This window comes from Hemibagrus wyckioides, linkage group LG07 (assembly GCF_019097595.1).
Source record: "Hemibagrus wyckioides isolate EC202008001 linkage group LG07, SWU_Hwy_1.0, whole genome shotgun sequence".
Taxonomy (NCBI): domain Eukaryota; kingdom Metazoa; phylum Chordata; class Actinopteri; order Siluriformes; family Bagridae; genus Hemibagrus; species Hemibagrus wyckioides.
In genome coordinates, this window is record NC_080716.1 from 4688465 (window position 1) to 4714257 (window position 25793).

The 25793-nt window shown below is 42.9% G+C and overlaps 4 protein-coding genes across 9 annotated transcripts in view; 1 reads left to right on the plus strand and 3 right to left on the minus strand.

Annotated features, from left to right (window-relative positions):
- The window catches only part of LOC131355936 (phosphoglucomutase-1-like), a 14128-nt gene extending 11723 nt beyond the window's left edge, over positions 1-2405 (minus strand). For all 3 annotated transcript variants that reach the window (XM_058394556.1, XM_058394555.1, XM_058394557.1), the window contains exons 1-4: positions 2089-2405; positions 1337-1499; positions 1081-1227; positions 231-356 (exon numbers count right to left, since the gene is read on the minus strand). In XM_058394556.1, coding sequence (XP_058250539.1) covers positions 231-356; positions 1081-1227; positions 1337-1499; positions 2089-2346 — 694 coding nt within the window. In that variant the 5' untranslated portion in view covers positions 2347-2405. The remainder of the gene's footprint in view (positions 1-230; positions 357-1080; positions 1228-1336; positions 1500-2088) is intronic.
- LOC131355935 (KN motif and ankyrin repeat domain-containing protein 4-like) lies at positions 1370-19453 on the plus strand. Of its 3 annotated transcripts, none has more exons than XM_058394554.1 (12): positions 1370-1508; positions 7523-10075; positions 12559-12637; positions 12728-14143; positions 14515-14593; positions 14691-14996; positions 15067-15148; positions 15235-15454; positions 16474-16616; positions 16718-16918; positions 17252-17291; positions 17690-19453. In XM_058394554.1, exons 3-11 carry the CDS (start codon positions 12622-12624, stop codon positions 17273-17275), a joined length of 2487 nt encoding a protein of 828 aa, XP_058250537.1. In that variant the 5' UTR covers positions 1370-1508; positions 7523-10075; positions 12559-12621; the 3' UTR covers positions 17276-17291; positions 17690-19453. The 3 variants fall into 3 exon arrangements, with proteins under 3 accessions (XP_058250537.1, XP_058250534.1, XP_058250535.1); XM_058394551.1 differs by lacking the exon at positions 17252-17291 and having other exon boundaries at positions 7523-7627; positions 9924-10075; XM_058394552.1 differs by lacking the exon at positions 17252-17291.
- LOC131355937 (angiopoietin-related protein 3-like) lies at positions 3609-7174 on the minus strand. Its single transcript, XM_058394558.1, has 7 exons — positions 6599-7174; positions 5717-5827; positions 5498-5609; positions 5307-5420; positions 5113-5208; positions 4426-4695; positions 3609-3913 (listed from the first exon to the last, which is right to left on the minus strand). Exons 1-7 carry the CDS (start codon positions 7127-7129, stop codon positions 3759-3761), a joined length of 1389 nt encoding a protein of 462 aa, XP_058250541.1. The 5' UTR covers positions 7130-7174; the 3' UTR covers positions 3609-3758.
- A 105-nt stretch (positions 19454-19558) lies between the features above and the next one.
- The window catches only part of LOC131355934 (low-density lipoprotein receptor-related protein 8-like), a 31024-nt gene continuing 24789 nt past the window's right edge, over positions 19559-25793 (minus strand). For both annotated transcript variants that reach the window (XM_058394549.1, XM_058394550.1), the window contains 5 exons: positions 24383-24524; positions 23137-23289; positions 22480-22731; positions 22215-22283; positions 19559-21562 (listed from right to left, as the gene is read on the minus strand). In XM_058394549.1, coding sequence (XP_058250532.1) covers positions 21261-21562; positions 22215-22283; positions 22480-22731; positions 23137-23289; positions 24383-24524 — 918 coding nt within the window. In that variant the 3' untranslated portion in view covers positions 19559-21260. The remainder of the gene's footprint in view (positions 21563-22214; positions 22284-22479; positions 22732-23136; positions 23290-24382; positions 24525-25793) is intronic.

The window sequence follows — 25793 nt, forward strand, 5'->3', positions numbered from 1 at the left end:
AATTCTATCTCGATGACCCAGCCCTCAAAAAGTACGCCTCTGCCCTTTCTTCTACACGGATTATTATAAAGTACACACTCAGAAAGATAAACTGGATCTGAAGGAATGATAATTACAAAAATCTGCATCATCGTGGAGTTGCTTGTATCTCGAGATCTGGAATGCTCGTAGCTAAACATTCCTTTGTCGGTCTGTATAACGGCTAAAAGACGAGAGTGTAGAGTTCCTACCTCCGTGCATGGCGTCTAACCGGATGCGTATGTGATTCTGGCCTGACAGAAGCTCCTTCAGTGCTGCAAAGTCAAAGATGTTCCTCAGCATGTTGGCGTAGGATTCCACCGGGTCCACAATCTCAACTGCAAATAAATGAGAAATTGTGACTTATCTTAGAGAGAGAGAAAAAAGAGAGGCTGGTGTTTATAGCTGCTGGATGATGTGCAGCTCTTTATATTAAGATATAAAACACTGCTGTAGCGTAAGAGGAATAAAACACCTGCTGGTAGAAGAAAATCCAGGGTAGTAACAGTAACTTTATCACTGGGTGTTTTACTGTAACAGCACATCCTGTTATTATTAGTAAACAGTAATATCTAATAATGTCTGTAGTAGTAATCTGATGCGATGTCGATCTTCAAGATGTTTATCTACTCGTCAGGGTTATTAGTCTGTGCACCTGTGGGCTTCACTACCATATGTGCCTGATCATCAGGTTTATTCTCCTCTCTTCTGAAGGTTCTCCACCAGATGTTGGCTTGTGTCTGCGGTGATTAGTGATCATTCAGCTACAAGAGCATTTATGAGATCAGACTCTGATGTTGAGGAGATTCCACATCCAGTTCATCCTGAAGGTGTTCAGGGGCTCTGTGCAGGACACTCCAGTTCTTCACTCCAACCTTCATGTCTTCATGGAGCTGCTTTGTGTCATGCTGGAGCAAGGTTTGTAGCTCCACTGAAGGGAAGCTGTTCTGTACAACTGTGTTCTTCTAACTTTGTGGCACCAGTGTGAGGAAGAAGCACATATGGGTGCACATATGTTTGTCTGTATAGAGTATCTAGGGCTTCAGAAATGCCTTCACCTACCTGTAAAGGGTTTGAATTTATTCTCCAGGTCGAAAGTCTGCTTGCCAAGCGTGGTCAGATCCACCGTGAGTTCAGGGCAGATGGCGTACTCCTCTATACCTCTGCTTATCTGGAAGATTTTATCCGTCACAGCGGAGGGTGCAGGACCTTCGAACCAGATTCAAATAAAACAAAAAGATTAATTAATTAATTAATTATAAAGGAAGTTAATTTATTCTTGTAAATAGATATAAACTTATTTTAGATTTTCTTTTACCTCCATTAGCAATGTTGAACTTGATGCCAAATTCTCCATCTGGTCCTCCTGGGTTGTGACTGGCGGTGAGAACAAATCCACCGATCGCTTTGAATTTCCTGATGACACTCGACACAGCCGGTGTGGACATGATGCCATTCTGACCGATCACCAGGCGGCCTACCTGAGACAGGTAAGGAACAAGTCGGCTGCTGAGGATTTCTGTCACTTCACATCAACTGACATGACGATTCATCTCAGTGTTCCTGCTCAAAACATTCAGGTCTGTAAGATTTAACACCATAACCAAAACAGTCGAGAATATTATTTATATATATCAGAAGAAACTTATATTTAAAGCCGTGACCTTTGAATCGAATAAATATCATTTCATTGATACACCACTGGGGGATTTAACACCACAGCCATTACACTCATGTTTCTCCACCTGCGCTGGAATCTGACCGGCTAAATTAGAAAACATTTATAGTTGGCCCATAATTTATTTACAATCTCTCCTTTCTATATATATCACTACCCCAGTAGAGGTGCCGAGAACAAATATCCCTGCTGGACAGCCGACAACAACAAAAGCAGGTCTACATAATTAGCTCTGTTTAAGAGGATCGTTTTGCAGTTAGCTTGCACCTGACTCTTGCTAATCATTTGAAATTACATGGATTACATTAAAATCATTAAATCTCAGCCTGCACATTTGGCGTATATATATATATTACAGGATTCAAAAAAAGAGAAGGTTCTAAAAAGGTTACCCCATTAGCCGCCGCCATCTGCACTACGACCTGGATGGCGGCAGTGTTGAAGTAACGTCCGTCTCCTCCCACCACCATGGTGCAGCCTTGGCGCTCTCGCAGGTCAATGGAGGAGAAGATACTCTGGATGAAGTTTTGTAGGTAGTTTCTCTTACACTGAAAAACACGGACGTTCTTCCTGAGGCCGCCGCCGCTGGGTCTCTGGTCGGGATAAGGCTCGGTTTCCAGGTGCAGCACCTGTAGAGGACTGTCCTCCATCGCTCAGAGAACAACAACGACAGTGAAGTCAGGAAGTGTGGACAGTGCTACCGCACAATGCGCCGTCCGGGCACTGAGACTGGGGAGCGAGAGTGGAGGGGAAGGAAGAGCCTTATAGCAACCCCAAGCATTCCTGAAGCTGGCAGAGCAGGACATTAGAGATCCAAAAATAACTAGTAACAGAAGACGAGTTCCTCCTCACACTTGTGCAGGGGCATCACTGTCACACTTCACAGCAGAGAAGCCTCGTCAGGGCCGCATTAGTCAACTAATCACCCACTAAACCCACCCGATATGTAGAGAATTAGCTCATGAAACTCAATCACCTCAGCACCTGATGTGTTGTAGTATGTATGATATGTATTTGTGGATTTCTGAGCAGGAGCTACGTTAATATCAGAAGGTTATCAGGAGCAACATTCAGAACTTTACGATTTCCACCTACACTGGATTGCAGCATGACTCAGCCGATCAGGACACAGAGGCTAATAAGCTGATTTATTGTTTTAGGTGTGTTAGAGTTCTCTGTTTACACCCCTAGTCGTATGTCACTCCTATAACACTAGATGGTAGCAGAACCATTATATTCTAAATCAGATGTAAATAACAGCAGCATGACTTTTCTTTCTTGGGTCTTTCTGATAAATTGGAGTACTGAGAACATTTTTATTGCAAAAAAAAAAAAAATACTCAAAAACATTTTATTGTAGGCCTGATTCTGTAAGAAGAGCTGTTTATAACACTGATGTGAGTGAAGTCCTGGGGATTTGTAAGACACTGCCAAAATTCTGCGGTTTCTCGATGAAATAAAGGATCCAAATGATATACAGATGCAGATGAAAGCAGATTCTTCAACAACATGTGGTTAACTAAACACTCGGTGTACTGTCCTGCTCAGTGTCACGTTTAAATATCCCACCTTAAAGCTCTCATGGGGTTCTGTGTGTTTCACATCCACATCGTCATCTATATGTATGGACATTTTCATGAAATGTAAAACATGCAAACCCCATGAGCTACAAAAGAAAGTAAACAAGATGTCAGAAGTGTAGGATCTTAATCTGGACAAAAACCTGAACACAATTCACCTTCAGCAGCAAAGCCTTTCTTTCATCATGAGAGAACTTTCTTTTTTCTTCTCTGGAAAAAACCAATGAAAATCACTAAACCGTATTGGAGACATCCAACAGGATGGGCATGACCAATCAAGTGTGTGTGTGTGTGTGTTTTCTGTTAAGAATAAAAAGAATGCAAGACCTGCGTTGTGTTCCATTTGAAATAAATCTGACCTGTTTTGTTTAATGAACATGCTGCTGGATTTTAATGCAGTGTGCAGCTACAGAGTCACATTTCACGTGGTTAAAGACGATCAGAGATGTATTTGCACGTGGTTTCTTCTGCTGTACAGGCCACTATGTTTCCTGACGGTGACGAATGGAAATCTGTGTAGATTTAAAGAAGGACTGTCCTTTATTCTGCTTCCCTTGGACTCCTTTCCTGCGAGGTTGGCTCTGGATGCATTTTCCATTCAGGTTGACATCTTCACAAGCGCTGAACCACCAGCCTCCTGAAACAGAGCCACACAGAAAATTGAAAAGATTTCAAAAAAGATCCTGTTTATTCGCAAACGTTCAGGGAAGTGGAGCTTGTTGAAGGACTGTACAGATTGTAGCATGGATCATGATTTACAGTTATGTGTAGACGCCGTGGCCAAACTCGACTAAACATTCCTGATGCAGAGTTACAGAGTTAAAACAGGAGGATATTTGACTCTCATGGACATGTTGATTAATTCTGTAAAAAGGGAAAAGCAGAAAAGAGACCTACAACAACATGAAAAAAAAAGGGCTTGAGATAAATCTTCCAATAATGCAGCTCAGCCATTTCACAGCTACTGGAATATCTGTTCTTCTTTTTATAGGGCGCCATTACTTTTGTCCTGGTTGAAAATCTCTTCTCATTGGTCAGTGTTTATGATGTGTTCCCCAACTAATTGGATGTCTGGTGTAAATGTTCCTCCTCTAGCTCAATAACTGTTTACTAGTAATATAATATAGTGTAGGTGTACAAGTTCTCTACCTGTATAATCATGAGCACAGTGTGGGGCTCTGTGTCTGTTCCCATCATTGTGGTCTCTAGTGGAGAAACTCAGCGTGGTCGGGACGTCCGTATCCGAGGTCTGGTCTCCCGTCTTCAGGTGGATGGTGTAGTTGGAGTCAGGGCCGTCCAGCATGTACTGGAACTCCAACCAATGTTTTTCCTGTTTCCAGTTCTCTATCTGAATACGCAGGACAGAGCTGCCCTGCTGGGTGATGGAGAAGATCTTCCTCAGACCAAGCCAGAACTCGCCTACAGAGCACAGTTAACAAGCTTTAAACACGACTCGGCGTCATAGAGCTGTGTTGCATTCTGGGACTTTGTTCAAAGTCTCTGTTGCTTTTACACTGGATTTTTCATTCACTCTGGACATGGTAAAGGGTTAGGGTTAGGTTGACATCAGAATAATGAACATACACATTCACCAACAAATTAGCACCAGAAGCGCAAATTTAACAGTACACTTCCATCACTTTCCAGAGGAGGTGTGCCTGAATGGGGGATGGATGACCCTGGCTGTACTGACCACTGAACACTTCTTGAGCATTTTGAATCTCAGAAGTGAGTTATTTTGTGCTTCAGCCTGTCTCTGCCATTGTAATGAGTTAAATTCTCATTGGTGTATTTTTAGTTTTTAAGGAGCACCAGCATTCCAAGTACATAACTCACTCTTGAAGTCTCCGAATCCATCCTCATAACTCTGCCAGGACTGGTTAAAATCAACAGAGCCATCTTGTCTGTGCTGAATAAGCGTGAACGCTCCCTCTGTGGGGAGCAGAGCTCGTGTTATCATCAGCCTACACCTATTCAGTGTAAGAACATTTCATCTGGAGTTTCAGTAGGAGGAGAGTGTGTATTCTTACCCTCTGTGAAATCACAGTGCACAAGGAAAGGCTCGGATCCATTGGGTTTAATGGGATAAAGGCCACTGGTTTTCTCTCCGCTGCTGAAGACCTCACCGCAGTCTCTTGGGAAAGCTACAGAACAATCATTCACACATTCAGTACAAAGAATTACTAAAATACCTGAAAGTCCACATCACTGGACTCCTCACCACTTGAAAAGCTTCCATCGTTGGAGTAGTTGGACAAATAATCCGACATGCTGTAGCTTTCACCATCCCAACTAAACTTAGACAGAGTGTCCTGAAGGCTGGCAGATTTCAGCTGGAGGTGAAGTGACAACACTTTTGTGTTATATCAGATGTTCTGGGTTCTGCTTATGGAACAAAGCAAACAAAGTCAAAACAAACAAACAAACAAACAAACACTACCTTATTCTCCAGACTTTTGATCTTGTTTTTCTGGTCATTCAGATGTTCACTTTGCTCCTTCACTGCCTGCAGCAGGTCTGAGATGTTCTTCTCTTGGGCTAGGATCACCTCCTGTGTTGATATCATTCTATATAACTCATCTCCATATCAGTGTTTTGCCCACACAATGTTTTCGAAACATATAAAAACAACGATTAAATGTAGCCTACAGCCGCTGAGGCAAGCGGTAGCTCAGTGTTGGACTAACACTTGGAAGGTTGTGAGCTTGAATCCCAGGTCCATCAAGCTGCTGATGTTGGGCCCTTGAGCAAGGTCCTTAACCCTAAACTGCTCAGTTGTAAGTTGCTCTGGATAAGGACGTCTGCCAAATGCCGCAAATGTAAATACAAACACAGATAAGTTTTTTTTTGTTTGTTTTTGACTGATTTTCTCCACAACGTTTTTGCAAAATTCTCTCCCACTTGACACAAAGCATCTACCAATCCAGGGAGGGTGAAGCCTAGCATCTGCTGCCTCTGAGACACATGAAGCTGCTACATCTTTTCACACTGCTATCTGCTCTCATCCACATACCTGAGTGTAATGCCCCTCCCACGCAGAGAGCACAACCAATTACATTCTCTCGGTCTCATGACCACAGACTGCTCTGGTATTTTTGAAATTCCGGTCCCAAATTCATGATTTCTGATCATTTTTCTGTTGAACTCTTCAGTGACCAGGATCAAGGTTTGAAGATCTGCTCTCCTGCACTCCAAACTTCCTTCCATGTTTAAATGTGAGGCTGCCACAATAGCTTATGGCTGGTCATGTTAATGTGTAAGAGGTGTACACCATTGTAAAAGAGATTTGTAAAAACTTTGAAATAAGCCCAAATTATCTTACTTTGAGTGCTGAAATCTCTGCAAACTGATCTGCTGAGAGAAGACCTTGAGAAAGTCCACTCAGCTTCTCCTCAAGCCCTCCAACCTGATTCCACAGCTGGACTCTCTCCCTCATGATGTCCTCTACTTTAGAGTTGATCTCCAGGGACAGGCTCTTGATCTCCTCATTGTTGGCTTGGAGCACCACAGTGGTCTTCTTCAACTCCTCTTCTTTCTCTTTGATCTCACTGGCTAGCACAGACAGCTTGTTGAAGGACTTATCAAAAATGTTGAGCTTTTGCAAGATGTCACTGATCTGGCTCTTTGTCTTTTGTACAAAGTCCCTCAGGTTTTTCCCTAGCTGCAGGAGACCGTTAGCGATGAGCCGGACTTCATCCAGGGCTGCAAAAGCTGAGCGAGGCTCTGATGGAGACATGTTTGGCTCCTCTGTGTCCTCTGCTGTTGGGAAAGCGTTGGTGGAGAACGTAAATAACAGTAGCAAGGCCAGCTTGATGGTGGCATGATTCTCCACACTGGGATGAGCTAGCTTCATTGTTGTTGGAGATCTTTCAGCCCTCTGTGTCTGAAGAAGCCCAAAGTCCTTTTATATTTGTCCTGTGGTAGAAAGGGTTAATGATTAAACCAAATTCACTGGTGTGCCTTTGGATTATAGACGGTACACTGGACAGGAACACAAAAAGTATCTTCGATTTTGAGATTTTTCCTAATCAGCCCTTGCCACATGTCACACTTTTATGACCTTTAATCCACAATTTGTTTATTATTATTGTCTTGTGCTCATTTATATGTCCAAAACAGAAAAAGGTTTCCAAACGTTTATTTGAGAAATGGTAGTTTAGCAGTAAATGTGTGTTAGTAATTATAAATGAAGTGCTGAAATGTTGAGAACTCTAAATAACAGCAGACACTGAACTCTTGTTTTTAGTTACAGATGCAGCTTCTGGACCGGTCGTATCCCAGACTCTCACCCCTGGACTCACTGTAAGACAGTCTGTTCCCCGGTCACGCTGAAGCAGGACTGTTTAATAAGGTGCAAGGAACTGTTCTTGTAATGAAATCGTTTAAAGCATCTGCGGGAAAGCTAGCCGAGGTTTTTATATGCAGAGAAATATTCAGTGCGCTGTAGAGATCCTACCACCGAATGCCTTTTAGACCCAAAGTCATAAGTAAACACTTGAGAAACCTCTTCACAGACTTTTCCATGATATTTTTCCATGAGATGATGCAACATGTCATTTGATTTTCTTCCTGCCACGGTTTCAGTGGCAGCATGCCGTCTGAAAATTGAGGGTTAGCGTGTTCTCTAATGTACTGTGGTCACTCCGGCAGCATAAAGCTCTGTTAGCCCGCCACGAGCACTCTAACTTCTCAACAAAAAAAAACACGACCAGAACATTTCTCCATTTTGTGTAGAAAAATGGCCGGACATATAAATCTCTCACTGACCAAATAATCTCTGTTTTATTTTAATGATAAATCCATTCTGTCATGTGATTAAACATTCTTTAAACTGGAAAGTGACAAAATATAGAGGAGCATTAGGCCTGGGATTAAACCTGTTTTTTTTTTTTTTTTCATGCAAACCTGTTCTTGCCATTGTATAGAAAGTTTATTTTGGACAGTGATGAGTTTCAGACTTCACAGAGGGTCATAGCGAGTCGACGGTTAAATGTTAACCTACATCAGAGGGAATCAGTGCAAACATGACCTTACTCCTCCTGTGGTAATCCAAGAGCATGTGTCGTTATTTACACTGGACCATCAGTGGACTCTTTCTGTTCTCTGGATGCACCAGAGGACTTTATAATAAAAGATTAGAACGCTTTTGCTATCTGCTGCAGATTCTATGTGTAGCAACACTTCTGAAATATTTACTGCTGAATTCTGGAACACTTTTCTGCCAGTAAAACTATCAACAATATTCAAAATGGAAATGATTTAATTTAGATTCTTTCTGATTTTTGCCTTATTGTCTGCCTGTAACCTGTTTTATAAGGAGTCTTTCAACAAATGCACAACAAAATAATATTAATAATAATGATATCTAAAGGGGATATGCTAGCTGGAGGTATCAGAGCTGAAGATGTTGAGGTTCTCTTTGGGAGTGACACGGTTGGACAGGATCAGGAACGAGTACATCAGAGGGACAGCTCATGTTGGACGTTTGGGGGTCAAAGTTAGGGAGGACAGATTAAGAGAGTGAGTATATTGGTAGGAGAGTGTTGGACATGGAGCTGACAGGCAGGAGGCAAAGAGGAAGGCCAAAGAGGAGGTATATTGATTTGCTGTGGCCACCACTGAAGGGAAAAGAAGAAGAAAGGGGATGTGGTAGCTTAGTGGTTAAGGCTTTGGTCTAGCGATCAGAAGGTTGTGAGGACGAGTCCCAGATCCACCAAGCTGCCATTGCTGGGTCCCTGAGGAAGGCCCTTAACCCACAGTTGTATTAAATGAGATTTTTTTATATAAACAGCAAAAATAAACATTGCCTGAACTCGAGCTTTGGGTTTCTACTTTCATTTGGTTTAAATATCAATTATAAAAGTTTCATATTTTAAATGTTAATAATGACACCATGGTCTTTACGTGTGATTCATTAAGAAAACAAAATGAAACTCATTAAAGGTACGATATTCAGGCAAGCAATACGCTCTGATTCGTTGTATCCTTACACCCCTAGTGCTGTCACCATAATTTCGTGAAGAAAATAAGAACTTGTACTTAACAACATGTCATGTGTCTAATTTGTTTTGCCAGATCTTTGTGATGATGTAAAAAGGTTCCTCTGCTGGATTCCTGGGTTTTCTCTGGAGTTAATGTTGTGACCAGGGGAAAAAGCACCAGCTAGTGAGGGGATGTTGATAGAAGATAAGTTGAGTGAGTTTAATGGGAATGATCTGAAAACCCCTGAGAGCAATGGGATGTGTCGGCATCACTGCCATGTCCTGAGAGGGTTTAACAGTCTGCTGTGAGCTCGTCTAAACCCTGTGGTATTTTTTGATTAAAGTGGATGTTGAGGCCATCTGTGGTGTATTAAGTTACACTCTGGCTCTGTGATTGTGTGTGTGTGTATGTGTGTGTGTGTAACCCTAGGTTCTTAGCATTAGTTGCAGTCCTTTTAAAAATTTCTGACACATGGCTCTTGTTTTTATAAACGTCTCTTTAGCACCACAATGCACAAAGCCATGCCCACGCACTCCTATTGGCCAAGCTGTTATGTTTTCACCACTCCCACCTGCTATGATTGGACAGAGGGAGGCGTGAGCGCCCACATCCATCCTCCCTGTTCTCAGTTCCCAACACAATAATACTGCTTTATGTTTTCAAAGAATTTCACATTGAGGAGGTTTTTACATCCCACCGACTCGGACCACTCCGTGTGTGAGACGCCGCGGGGGGAAGAACATGCTCCACTGGAGCTAGACTGGAACATACCATCAGGGGAGGAGGGGGAGCTGATGCCAAACCTGTAACAAGACAGGTAAGGATTTTCAAAGTTTTAGATTTAGTGCAAAGGATTTGTTTTTGTTTTCCTCATGTTTCTGGAGTGACCAGGTTTCTTGTGCACATTAAAAAAAAACTTCACAGAGATGAGAAGAAAAAGAAGGAGCGATTGTTCAGTGAGGACAATGAGAAGATCCGCTCCAATGCCGCACAGGATACAAACAGGATTTAATGTCATTTCAGGGTGTAGATGGTGAAGTTGCGTGTGTTTGCTGCAGTTTTCCCCATGCAAGGTCTCAATGCGCTGTGCATTTGTCATTATTGCCCTTGGCAGCGAGCCAAGATGGTCTGCACCATCCAGATTCTGGCCTGAACGGGGAGAAAAAAGGAAATGGAGCGAGACGGTAGAAATAATAAAAGGTGGTAAAGAAAAGTACTGAAACAGATCTGAAAAACAGATGTGTATGTGTGTGTGTGAGAGAGAGAGAGAGAGAAGGAGAGAGTGAGAGAGAGAGAGAGAGAGAGAGTATAAAAAGGAAAGACAGTTCTTTATGACACAGTTCTCATTGTGAAAGAGAGACACTTGGAGCTTCCACACCCTCACCACACAAATGGAGGGTCAGAGAGGGACACACACGGGCTTTGGCCTCCGTCCTCAACCCCAAACTCCAAATAGACGAGAAGGAATGAGGTTGTGTGCCGAGGAAACCACACCGCTGAGGGGGCCCGAACAGGAAGAATGGAATGGCTTGTTACTGTCGAACTCCATTGTGTGAGAATAAACAAAACCAAGTTTTCAGTATATGAGGTGGAAAAAGAAAACATTTCGCAAAAAATCAAATCCACAGGCAGAATTCCAACACCATAAACACGTGCGGTCAAACGTCTCCGAATCACTGTGGTCAAATCGACCCAAACGCTATATAATCCCGGTTTTGGCACCGGCAGCAGAACCGAGTTCAGGTTCTGTTTACTGCTTTCAAGTCTCTATTCTGTACCACATCCATTACCCAAAACCTGCACACTGCAAACTGCTGCTGAAACAAACACCCAAATAAAACGTCTTCACTAAATGCTTTTACTTTTGAAGGGTTTAGGGGGCTTTGATTCGTCTCAGGTCCAATTTGTGGTCCGAGAAGGAATGAAGGACTGCCATGGAAAAAAATGTATTTAAATGAGAGCAGGGATTTTTGGGGGTGAGGGTAAGAGGGGTGGGGGGTGTTTGATGGGGAAGGGGGAGGGGCAGAAATATGTGCTTACAGGGAGCAATAATTCGACTGAAAGAAAGAAGAAAATATTTCATATAAAACAAAAACAACAGAAGGATATTAAGGAGATGGAACAAAAAATTATTAGTTAAATAATTAAAAACAATAACTGATAATAATGAATAATACTTTCTCTTTAAATAAACAGTAATAAGACGTTAATTACACCTTATTTATTAATTTATTTCTTTATTTATATTTTTCAGTGTAACCTCTGATAATCCGTGAGTTTGCCATCTCGAGTAAATAGAAATTTTCAGGTTATATTATTTCCTGTTATCTGCCTGCTGTTAGGGTTTTATGATTTCCATCATCATGCTAATGCTCTGTAAGGGTCGTGTTGGTGAAGATGCTATAAAAGAAGATGCCAAAAAAGAGAAGTTGTTGTCATAAAGAACTGTCTGAACTTCAGGGTGATTGTTCCGAGTTCCACTTCCCTGGAAAATGAAGATGGCTGCATCTTTTTTGCAGTTTGGTATAAGACTGAAGCTGAGAATGGAAGGATCATGAAGCGACCAGGTTCCTGATTATATCCATGGAGCTTGTGTTAGGAGGAGGGTTTTGATGAGACAGGTTCTGCTCAGGATGCAGTGAGGGTTGTAGAAGAGATGCAGTTTGTCTGAGAAAGGTTTGGTTTCAGCTGTTTGTGTGTTTACGGCATAGCTGACATTGTTTGGGCTGTGGCTGCTTTGTGGTGCTGCGTGGTCAGGAGCAGAAAAAGAAACGGAGAGAGAGAGAGAGTTGAGGTGGAGCTGAAGGCTTGAGGACAAAATCTTCTCAACAGTGAAGGACACCGGGTCCATTTCTGACCATGGCACACTTGCACAAGTTAAGGTGTAAGACTGTGTTATAATGGCTGTATTTATTTTTAACCAAACAGCAGAGAGGAATATTAAATCCCCCATGTTTTAGAGCTTCATCTGGTTCCTCTGCTGTCCCTCACATCTGCAGTAACAAAGAACAAGACAACAAAATTTCCAGACTGGAATCAGAGCTTCAAAGGAAAGTGTTATTGTTGCGCTACTTAGTTCCACATTAAAACAAACGTTCACGCTGATTTTTGGAGGACGGTTTGACGTTGCATTTGTACACATTTGCAGAAAGGTCTCAGAGAGTGGAATTTAAGATCAGCATGAGCTCAACTGCCCGACTGCATGGGCAGATTTAGAATAATCACACATTAGCACAAGTCTCTTTCTTCTTTTTCTCTCATTCTGATATCAGTCTGTTGTCATTATTCTTCTATTCTCAGGTTAAACAAGGTATGAAAATTCCATCAAGCTAAAAAAATAATAATAATTGAGTCCCACAAACAATGGACACGCAGAAAGGTAACCGCTCTAAATCCTCTGGTTTATCCGTCTAGACTAAATTCCATGGCTGTCTGGAAGCCAACGTTTAATAATTGCCTGTTTTTTTAGTAAATGGCGTTGCTCCAAAAGAAAACGGAAGTCATAGAAGACCCCCCTCCTATTCTGTCGAAACCCCCTACGGATTTCATCTGGACCTGGATTTCGTTAAATATGTGGAGGACATTGAAAAGGGCAACACCATCAAAAGGGTGCAGCTTCAGCGTAGACCACGTGGGCGGAGCAGCGGCAACCTGTCACGTAACCTCAGCTTACCTGGGTACGGTTGCAGACCCTCTCAGTGGAACTCAACAAGTATTTTATTTCCCAGAACTCGACTCGCAGACTCCCAGCAGCCGTGTCGTATCCAGTGCAGTGACGGCGAGTCAGTTCGTTACAGCAGGCCATCGGAGTCTCCCTACAAAACCTCACAGGCGTTTGATGAGCAGCCGCTGGGACCACACGTGAGGCCAAATCTACTGCGAGCCTCCAGTTTGCCCCTAACAGTGTTACTGAGAAAATACTCCAGCGAGGACCCGACCAGCCCCAACGGTTCGAAGGATTTCCTCTCGCAAAACGGTTCCACCGAAGACGTCTTCCACAGTCCTGGTGGAGTGAACGGGACGTTTCAGCAGCTGACCGCAGCTCTACAGAGAGTCGGTGAGCTGGAAGAGGAGATCAGGATCATACCAGAACTGAAAGCACAGATATGTATCTTGCAGGAAGAGCGAGAGAGACTCCTGCATACCTTCCAATCCGAAACGGACAACATCCTGATAACGGATTTTCCTAGAAGCACGGTGAAGATAGTGGAGAAGAAAAACAAAGCAAACGACGACTGGATGGATCGGGAGTATGATCAGTTGGAAGAGAACGTCAAGGCTTCCTCTGAGCAAGTCGACGCGATCACGATAGCCACAGAAAAAAATTCACAAGCAACTAAGCCAGATCCTGAAGCAGAGTCCCTCGTTGAGTCTTTGCAGAAGAAAGTCACAGTTCTAGAGCAGAAGCTTCAAGAACACGAGTCTGATCTGGAAAGGACGACAAATCTTCTAAAGGAACAAGAACGGGAGAGCCGTTTCAAGGATGAGAGAATCAATGAGTTAACCAAACGGCATGCAGAAGGCATCTGGGTTAGACCAGACAGCCTGAGGAACACACCGGACCTGGTGTCAGAACCATCTGTTCAGTTGTACTCACCTGAATCTGAATCGAGTAAAACTAACCAGTTGGGTTCAGATGAAGAATTTAAAACATGTGCAACAAGCGGACCTGCAGGATCACAAGCAGACATGGAGCACCATGTGAATAAAGTCCGAGAGCTCCTTCAGGAGCAGTGGAAGTGTCTTTGCAGAGACAAAGGATCAGGAAAAGAGTTGTCATCTGAACACCTACCCCCACGGGTCTGCTCCATCCAAACACAGCTGGTCTCTTTAGTCAACCTGCTTACACTCTATATATCACCTGGAGGAGATGCACCACCATCAGGTAAAGCTCTAACACAGCACTACTGAATTTCAGTCAGAATGTGTTTCTAGAACAGCAGCTCTGACAGTCGTGAAGTAGGTTCTCATTCTAATGGGTTACTATTACAGCTCCTTGTATCAGTCAGAGCTAATGCTGTAAGTTTTCTTAAATCTTCAGGACAGAGGAGATTACATTTCATCTTTATAGTATGAGATCCTGTCTCTCATATGGATGAGCTTCACCTCTGGGTTGAGAGGCTGCTGGTTTAATCCTCAGCCAGGTCTCCAGGATATGAGAGTGTAGGATGGCTGAAGGGTGGGCCGTCCCTCAGCACACGGGAGAGTGAAACAATGTGTAACTCATATTTGTACCTGTACTCTTGATCATTTAAGCTCAGGAGTCCATGATGGAGGACCAAATATCTGTGCTGGAGACATGGGAATATCCTAAACAAGACAATGGAAGAGATCGGTAACCTGTTGATATACTCTTATATATGGCATTACAAACATCTGGGTTTGGTACTGGTCAGTAATTTTAATCTGATTACTACAAATTTGTTTTTTAGCTATTCTGGTGAAGTAGAGGAAGGCTGCACAAGGCCAAAGGATCCTGCTGAGGAGGGAGTTAACCAAAACATTTTCCAAACTGAAGAGATGCCAAGTTCTACACCGAGCACCAGAACACAAGAGCTTATTGGAGAAACCTTTACAGAGACCACACACTTGAGAGTGGCTGAAGGACATCACGATGAGCAGGACAGTATGTGTGAAGCACAATGTCCTGAAGATCAGGTGGTAGAAAAAGAGGACACGCAGAATGGCAGAAGTTCAGGAGGTGAATCAGAAGAGGCATTACATGGTGAAGGACGAAGGTGAGACGTCATCACTTTACATGAACCTAAACCTGATCATTGTGTCCTACTGATACCTGTTTTTTTTCAGGTGGGTAGACGCTGACTTCATGAAGGCGTGTCACTTCTTAGAGAAGCACATGGATGAAGTTTCTGAACCAAATGATGAAATGGTAATTCACAAAACTGCACGGTTTTAGGACTTCAGCGTGGAGTTTGACCTTCTGACTATCACAATTATTATCTTCTTGATGTCTAGAGGCAGGCACTGACCGTGGTGTTCCAGCAGTGGTTCCATGTGTGCGCTGAGGAGAACTCGAGCGCTGACACAGTCGCTCTGTACATTAACGAAGTGGCCACAGAAACCCCTGCGGTGCTGCAGTTCCTGGTCAATATGGTGGACGATAACGGAAACACTGCCCTGCATTACAGCGTGTCCAACTCCAACTTCAGCATCGTGAAGCTCCTCTTGGACACGGGTATTCCTCTTCTTTAATTAGACCTTCACCTTGTTTCAGCTTTCAAAAACATAACATAACAAACAAACATAACAAAACCATTACAATATTGTGGCTAGTCACAGTGTTTGATCTGACCACTGACTTTTCAAAACACTGTTTAAATGCAGTTCAGTTTATTAAGGGCTATTTTTTTAACCCGGTCAGTGTTCTGTGGTTCTTATCCCATGTGTCCGGCTGTGACTGCCCAAAAATTTCACTTCCCTCCCTCTGCACTTGCCTTAAATCACACTACAGCTGCTCCGGGTCATTGCTGACCACAACTACACCAATTAACCTTCTATTTTTGGCTGAGGCAGGACACAGTGCCATGAAAGGGTTTGTTTTTTTTTGGCTCAGTGCATCACCAATTAACAGATCTGACCTTTTTTTGTTATCTTCAACTTTTTTTGAGACTGATAAACATCTGTAATGTCGTAGCTAATTGATTGTCACAGAATGTGCTAGAATATCTATACAAACAAATCTCAAACCACTTGCCCAGCAGAAGAGGGAGCATGTCTCACAGATAGAGACAGGTTGACTTCACTGGTCTCTGAGAAGAACATGTCCAGAGAGTCAGAACCTCCTACAGCCTCTTTTCTTGCATAGTTAATGAAAGATTTTGGCCTGAAACGTCCTGTTACTCTAGAAACTCTGTTACTCTTTGTTTATCTTATAAATATTTTAATATGTTCCTGAATAGATCCATGACTGTCCAAGAGGAAAGTTTCAGTCATGAGGATTTTTTCTACTGAAATCCACCAACACACACTGACACAACTAGAAGCATCCAAACCACTGTTCAGGGCAAAGTGAGCCAATCCTGAATTGCTGCTCGGCTAAAAACAGGACAGAGCTGCGATGGAACCAGAAACTGCTAGAATGCCAAAATTAATAAACCATATCCCAGAATATTCAGAAATAAAAAGCTTGTACTTTCTGTCATTTTCAGTGTTGTTTACAGAGACATTCTTCATCCGGTTCTCTCTTTTCTCCAGGTGTGTGTGACGTGGACCTGAAGAATAAGACCGGCTACACAGCGGTCACCTTGGCATCTCTCCAGCCGCTGGACACTGATATGGATATAAAGGTGGTCCAGCAGCTGATGGAGTTAGGCGATGTTAACACTCGTGCAGGTCAGGTGAGTAACTACACTGATTTGGATCAGGTCTGACTTTTTTCGTCTTAAGCTAGTTACCCAGGGTGTGTTATTAAACGTCCCCAACACTGTGTCCTGTACAGGTGGGTCAGACGGCGCTCCACCTTGCGGTCAGACACGGCCGAGCGTCCACGGTGAGACTCCTCCTGGCTCACGGAGCAAACGTTAACGCTCAGGATCAAGCAGGAACCACGGCTCTGATCAGCGCCTGCGACCGCGGACACACCGACATCGTCCGAATTCTGCTGGAGGATCCGGACTGCGATGTCAACCTCACGGATAAGGTATCAGTCATAGAGAGGATTATATTTTTTAATTGTGTGTTTTGTCCTAATAAGATGACTGAGTTTTCAGTAAACACAAGATACATTTATTGCCTGAAGCGAGAAACACAGGGAGTGAGTTTCTCACTGCAGGTAGAAAGTGGGTTCAGTTCAGTGTGAGCGCCGCCTAGTGGACACAGATTCAACTGCACTTCTGAACAACAGCTGAAGTCTAACCTCCTCTTACTGGACAGTGCCCCTGTGCTTTCACTTTAAAGCTCTATTTACTTCTATTTATCTGACTAAAGGTTTATGGATTAACTTGTTTTTTCTTTTTTTATGTTACTTTAACAGCTTCATTTGAGATTCACATTCTGAACATAAATCAGCTCAGGTAGTTTTTCTCTTTACCTACACATGATTAGTATTATTTTCAATTTTTTTTATTTACAACATTGTAAATATTTCTGTCCTAAAATATTCTTGGCAATTCTCTGTAAAGAAATATTTTACTTGACTTCATTAATACACATTTAAATATTAATATTTAAAGGACATTTTCCAGGCTTCTGTGTAGCACAAAAAAACACCTCTTGCTCTCATCAAACACAGACAACTAATATCTATACAAAAAACAATACAAATAAAGTGTCAGAAAACACATGGACGTGTCCTGTGATGGGACAGCGATGTGATTTACACAGGCTACATGATGCTAATCTGGCGGTCATCACTTTTAGCTCCAGAGACACTGGTCACTAGTGTAAGGTCGGTGTGCTCTGTTTGTTACAGGGAAGTCGCAGCGCTCTGTCTCTGGCCACACAGGCGTCACACACAGAGATCGCTGACCTGCTGAAGGCTCGGAGCACCAGCGCTAAAACCCACGACAAATGCAAGATGGCTTAGAGGCGAGAACCCACCCTGTGGAGAACTTCACTTCAGGTTCCTACTGGAATATCTACATTTTACTGGAATATCTACATATTTTCAATATTCTTCTGTCATAATTCATTTTATTTGACTAATAAGGTGCTTTTATTATTATTATTATTATTATTATTATTATTATTATTATTATTATTATTATTAGTCATGCCTGAAAGGTGGATTTGTCTATGGTCTGTTGACTGAACTGTAAATTGTTTGTGCTGGAGCGTTCCTACGGTACACTTTCTACAGTTTTGCCATCTCATCTATAATCCTCAGCTTCTGTCCTGTGGTCACAGACTCTTCTGTCTCACGAGTTACTTCCTGTTGTCACTTCTCTTATAGCAGCTATAAACAGTAGTTCCCTCACCAGCTTAATAAGAGAAAACACACACACACATCCTGTTCCGCATGTTAATAAGAAAGCAGTGTAAACTCCTCTTTCCTAAAGACGCGGGAAAGTTCCAGCTTTACCTCAGTGGAGACACTGGAGACTCCTACCACATGTGATAGAAATTAATCAACAGCTTTGATCTGTTACTATATGTAACTGAGGCCAGCGGTAGGTGTTGTGCAGGTAAACCTCAATCCCCTGACCTCATGAGGAGAACTAGTGACTGGCGCCAGAGGCTGCAGTCTTTAGCCTCCCTGTTAGTGCATCCGCCTCCGATGCCAGAGACCCGGGTCCGAGAAGACATATAGAAACAACACTGATCTGCATTAGTGATTGTAACTGACCCTGAGTGTCACTAACCTGCGTGTGGACAAATGTGTGTCCTTTACATCTCCTGGATCTCCTGAACGTCTGATCCCTCTGCTCTGAGAATAAATCAGACAGCATGAGCTGTGTGTGTGATTAGGAAGTAAGGATTCCTGATGAAGGAGCTGAAAGTAAATGGAGGCACTACATCAGTAACGTGTCCCTTCAGTGAACACGGTGCAGCAACATTAAACCCAGAGCACAATCACATCTCATTAACTTTACACTCTGTAGAGAGTTCGCCGAGACGCCCGAGCGAAAGATGAGGAGACACAAAGCTTTGAAATTGCTTTATAACAATCCAGAGAGAGAGAGAGACAGAGAGAATGAGATTGAAATAAAATAGAAAGCAGGAATGCACTGAAATAAGGCACTAAAACAAGAACGTTCAGTAAACAAAGAAGTGAATCAAAGCAAAAGGAAAGATAAAGATAAATACACATGAATAAGAAGAGAAAACTTTGGAACATAATTCATATTTATATCCAGGAAAATCATAGTTTCATACAAATAAATGAACTGGCTGACAGCATCATCTAAAATCTTATGTACATTTATTTTTTTACATAATCGTATCAAAAGTATTTGTATGAAAACAGTTCAGCTTTCACACAAACAAGGCTCTCTCACACACACACACACACACACACACCTTCCTCTTCCACTATGGAGATATATCTAACTCCAGCACAGAACATCTCGGCACCAAGGTCACTCAAGGTCAGCGTCACCTTCTCATAGTGTAACCGATAACACAAGCCGTGATGTCTTACGTATTTATGTGATCCATTTGAAATGTTCTGTCTGTATTTCTGTAAAGCTGCTTTGTGACCACTGTCCAGATTCTACAGAAATAAAAGTGAACTGACCGAGGTGTGTTCTGTCTCGCTCACCGCCGTCTCCTCCTCCTCGCTCTCTTATCAGCTGCCCTTGAGTGAAACTGGACCGAAATAGCTTTGCGGTTCTTCTCACAGATCAGTACAGGAGCCCGAATTCTGATCTGCTGCAGATTTGGTTGAAACGAGGCGCAAACTGAACAACAAAACAAACTGCAGGTGGTATTTTTATATATATATACACACATCTATAATGAGACATCTTCCAGTAATCCTCATCCAACACACACACACTCACACACACACAGTGTACCAACTCCCTGAGACAATACTGCACACTTCAGTCCACACATGAGGTAAAGAACCTTCTGTGTACTTCCTGTTTCCTGTGAACAGGTTTCACCAACACAACACGCGGAGTGTTCCACTGACTAACAAACAACTTCTGAGCTGAATTTTATTACAATGCTAATGTAGCAGTTGATGCAGTGCTAATTCTGCCTCCTTTACTGCAGTCTGGAAGAAACAAGACTGGTAGAAAATTGAGAGAGAGAGAGAGAGATTTCAGTTTGACTTGGATGCAACATCCAAAATATGACCTCAAGCTGAACTAATTGTCTTTATGGTCAGGGTTTCTACAAATCCCCTGTTCCATTAAGTAAAGCGAAAAAAGTGGAGGACGTCACGATAGAAGCGTGTACAAGCCTCATCAAAATTTAGTAAAGATGGCTGACAAAAACAAAACCTGATTACACTGATCAGCCATAACATTATGACCACCTGTCTAATATTGTGTTGGTGCCCTGACCCGTCCTGCACTGTGTATTCTGACCCCTTTCTATCAGAACCAGCATTAACTTCTTCAGCAGTTTGATCAACAGTAGCTCGTCTGTTGGATCGGATCACACGGGCCAGCCTTCTCTCCCCACGTGCATCAATGAGCCTTGACCATCCATGACCCTGTCTCCGGTTCACCACTGTTCCTTCCTTGGACCACTTTTGATAGATACTGACCACTGCAGACCGGGAACACCCCACAAGAGCTGCAGTTTTGGAGATGCTCTGATCCAGTGGTCAATTTGGCCCTTTTGGTCAAACTCGCTCAAATCCTTACACTTGTCCATTTTTCCTGCTTCTAACATCAACTTTGAGGACAAAATGTTGACTTGCTGCCTAATATATCCCCCCCACTAACAGGTGCCATGATGAGGAGATACTCAGTCTTATTCACGTCAGCGGTCAGTGGTCAGTGGTCAGAGTGTTATAGCTGATCAGTGTACTTTATGTGTATAAAGGGATAAAATGAAAATCTTTGTGAGCTTTCCTTTTTCAGCAGCTTTACGTAAAGACATTACTTCCTGCAGGAGCCTGCTTTTGCATAGGTTTTGTAAAAAAATGTTTATGTTTGGTAATGTTTGGCGCATTCCCGTCTCGACCTCCATGTTTAATCATTTAAAAATATAAAATAACCAGGCTGTAAATCTGCATCGTTCCTGCAGAGCTAAACATGAAGAAAAATGCTGTATTGATATTTAGTCTGGAGTGAATCGATACGGTCGCCTCTGTGCTCAGCTAATTTATGATTATTTATCTCTCTCTCTCTCCTGAGAAAAGGGGGCGGGGCTACTGTGTCTCTACAGCACTGCGTCTCTAGTCGTATCTTTACATGACCACTTTCCTTAAAATTCATCACTCACACACCGGATCATTCGAGAGATACACACCCCTGCTACGTAACATCTAGCGGGTGTACAAACTTGTGTCTCGGCTCGGCGTCTCGTGACGCGCTTTATACACTGTTCCCATGGAAACCCTGACTCTCACACCGAGTCACTCACTCTCACTTGGTGGTGCTGGTGATGGTGGGCGGCTCCGTGTACCAGTGAGGGACCGGATCCGTAACGGCGCCGCCCAGAGGAAGAGCGATGAACGGCGGACACGTTGCCGTGCCGACTACAGGCACTGGGTAAGGGTGGTGGTGTGTGGCGAGCCCCTCGCTCCTCCCGATGTGGATCTCGTCCTCCTCGGTTTCGCCGGTGCTCTTACGGTACACGGGGTTGTCAAAGTTCATGCTCTTGGTGCTCCTGAGTCTCCAGTTACGATAAATCAGACAGGAAGTGGAGAGAAGCAGCACGAACGCCACTGCACACACCACAGGAAGTGCATGTAAGTACAGGAAGTGCATGTAAGTACAGGAAGTGCACATAAGTACAGGAAGTGCATGTAAGTACAGGAAGTGCACGTAAGTAGCTATTAAGAAGATGAATAAATGTATAAAAATGATATTAATTCTGCAAGACAATTTAAATCTCACTGAGGACAAACGTTTATAAGAACTGTTTTCTGATCCTTCATTCCAAAATCTTACTGTTTTATTTAAAGAAGTACAGGAAGAGAGAGACAGAGACCCAGACAGGCAGACAGATGGGGGTGGGGGGGGCAGATAGAAAGAGACACAGAGAGAGGAGAGACAGATACAAACAGAATAAGAAAGAGAAAGAGAGGGAGGCAGACGAGAAACAGATAGGAACAGACTATAAATTGGTGAAAAACACACACCACACACACACACACACACACAACCTGATTGATCTGCAACTGTGCTGGGAGAGTGCTGAGGGAAATTACAGGCAGTGTCTCTCTCTCTCTCTCTCTCTCTCTCTCTCACACACACACACAAAAAAACTGCACTCAGTGCACTAAAATAAACTGGTCAGCAGCACCTGTGAGGAGGAGGAGGAGGAGGAGGAAGAGGAGGAGGAGGTGAAGGAGGAGAGAAGGAGGAGGAACATACCAATGGGAATTCCAACTCCAAGTACAGCCACAGGCACACTGTGTCCCAGGAGAAACAACTCATTTCCAGCTGAAGGAGAAGAGAGAGAGAGAGACAGAGGGAGAAAGAGAGAGAACCGTGTTGTATAGAGGTTTACATTAGCTTACAGTTATTTATAAATAATTACATTACCACCCAGCATCATGCTAACAACTGGATCTGTGTGTAATTGACAATGTGACACACACACACACACACACACACACACACACACACACAGACTCACAGTGATGGGACAGGTTGTTGGTCTCTCCTGTAGCTGTGGTCAGCAGTACAGTGGGGATCTGTGTGGAAGCTGCTGTGATGTTCAGTGTTGGCTCTGATGGAGCGATGTTCTCCTGAAAGGTCACGACCTCTGAACTGACCGAGACCTCCTGGATCACCACGTCCACTCCTGCCTCCGTCACTGCCTCTGACTCCACAGTGCTGCTGTTTGGAGGAAAGCTGGGGAACGTCGGTGTGACTGTGATGTTCTGGACTGGTGACACAGTGGAAGGCATACAAATGTTATGAATATTATTATTATTAGCATGGACCTCTCACACAACAGTCATTTAACAGGACCACAACATTATAGGTCAAGAAAAAATAATTACTGAGCAACAAGTCAGTACTTGTTAGTGTGAACACATTAATAATGAATAAATAATAATAATAATAAACCTCTAATTAATGAACCCTTTCTGGCCAATCAGAATCCAGAATTGGAAGAACTCTAAACTAAAGATTGATCTGTTTTTTGTTAAATAGAAGAAATTTCCCCCTGAAAGAGTCACTTCATCCCCTGTATGTCTCTGGATATAGTAGTGTTGTTGTGTCTGTGGTGTGACTGGTGGTCACAGCGTGGAGCTCTGCACTGGTCAGAGGGTGTGTGACCACTCACTGGGGATACACAGTCGCGTGTCCGGGCTCAGCTCCTCGCCGTCGGGACAGGCGCATGTGTACTTGGGTGAGTGAGCGCTGATCTGAGGAGCACGCAGGCACAGGAACGCACAACCACCGTTACTCATACCAGCCAGGTCACAGCTGTCTGCGGCTACACACACACACACACACACACACACACAGAACCACCGTGAGGAACCTGCTTTAACATGTCCACATCCTGACTCGACATTTCTGGAGTTTATCTCAGATCCAATCTGAACATCTGATGATTTTTATTATTCAGCCACCTTGCTTTGAAGTCTGCAGTGTTTCTCACCATATCAGCCATTCATACTTCATTATTATTGAAGACTTTTACCCAAACAGCATAACTTTCCCTCCGCTCTTCTGTGTGTGATTAGCAGATAAACTCTTTCTACATCATCAGGAATTCAAGCTGAGATGCAAATGAAGCTGCTGGAGGTTCAGAGTAAAGAATTAAAATAACATAACTAGATGACTGAAGTTTTTTAGTTAATGTACGCACAGATTGTGGCCACCTGCTGTGCTCCTGTTAATGCATTCAGGGTTTCAGGGACGACTTCCTGCTGCTGTAATGTGACCTTTGAGAAAGTGAGTCTTCAGGCCTGTCCTGCAGCTCTGTCCACTTCCACTCTCCTTCCTTTGACTTTTCTATTTATTGACCCTCATTGCCAGGCAGCAGCAGGAGCTTACAGCCGATCCGGGTCACGGCACCAATTAAATTGCAGAGTGTGAACACCTTCAGAGTGTTCAGAGCTTCATTATAACCTCCATCAGGCTCTCTGAGTCTAAACACTACGGCACTCTTATCTGACAAAACACACTTACTGTAGGGAACAGAACTTACAAGAAGGTTTAAAAGACATTTCTTTCTCTTTAGCTGTTGCTATCAAAAACAGGATTATAAACCAGAGAATATAAAATATAGTGTGTTTCATCGTACACCCAGAATAAACACCAGACTTTCAAAGCGTACGTTAATTAAATCAACTATTATAAAAACAGTGTTTGAGTATTCAGAGTTCAGTTTAACTCCAGCACATTTACTGAATTGTATGGATTATTAATGCATTTGGATTGTTTGCCCCTTGGTTTTGTTTCACATCACGCTTAAATGAAACTAATCTCCAAGTCGGTGCTGAACAATAATAAGAGATTTAAAAGAAATGCTGTGTAAATGTAAAAATCATAAAAATGCTCATTAAGATCCTCCACCAGACCTTGGGGCTGACTCAGCTGGTGGAACACCACTATATCATGTGGATCTTTGAGGCGTTCGGCGAGGCTGGTCACATCCTGCCCAGTGAGTCTGTTGGCACTGTACACCGCCTCCTTCTCACGGTCTGTCCAGTACACACGATCCTGAAATGACAGAACAGATGAGGTGAGGTAAGGAGCAGCAAATCTTTCTACTGTAGCCACGGTCTCCTAACGCTGCCACCATGTTCATCGTTTTATAACCAGCAGTTATTACATCCTCCACAGTAATTGGTTACCACATCACTATGAAGAGATATTTTAGGAAGGAAGGAGACCCTCAGGGTGACACGGATCAGGCGGCTGATTGTTCTGAGTTCATCCCTGAATATATTTTATTAGGAGTAATATTATTACTCAGGAGATGAACTACACCACTGCAGACTCCAGTGGGATGAATAAAATCATCAGTTAATCACCTATTAATCAGTTAAAGATTTTACACTGTATGAATCTCTGCTGCTGCTGTAATGGTCTTCGGTTGTGTCTTAGAGCACGTAATGTGACACGCCAACGTCATCAAGACACAAGGTCATCAAGGTCAGCTTCGTTAGTGTGTGGAATTTCTGATTTCAAGCTCCACCCACAGGAGGATCCACCAAAACTCGTGTGAGTCTGTTTATCCAGATCGTGTTGTTTGGTGATACCAGCAGAACGTAGTCATTTTCTTTGGTCTATCATTAGAGGGTCCTTGCGGTATAATGCTATACAGAGATCACACTCCATCACACAGAATCCTCTTACAGTGTGATGAGTTATATCTTAAATCACACTGTGTGAAACAGATGAAAAAAAACTCCTTATTATTATGGCCTCACTTTAATGAATAAATCTACAGAATAAAAACTATAGGGCAGTGCAGGATATGAAGGAGCAGCTGATGTTTCACCAAACACACAGCACAATGGCTCTAATTTGATGTGTCTCCTTTGTGCAGAGACTCTCTGAGCTGTGTGGATCTTTAAAAGCCTTCTCAGCTGCGTGGGTGTAAAGGATATAACAATTAAATCCGGTCCTTTTACACTGTTGTAAAACTTCAACGTCAAAGTGACTATGCTATGGACGCCAGAGATTTGCGAGCAGAAATGTAAAAATAAAAGTAAGATACAGCAGCAGATGTTGATCTGAGATCCTAACGTTTAAAAATAAATAAATAGGGTTTGTCTATAAATTCCAAAAACCTGGTCATCACGCTACAGCTGTTCTTTTCCAATACTGAAACCTGTCTAATCATTTTTATTGCTTTAAGGAAGCAATCTACACTGTAACTATATTAAATATAAAGTAGAAATATATATAAAAAACAACCCTAACATTAGAAATATACACTCAAGCCTCTTTTACAGCTTGTTCATTTCTTTTCCAAATCTGATT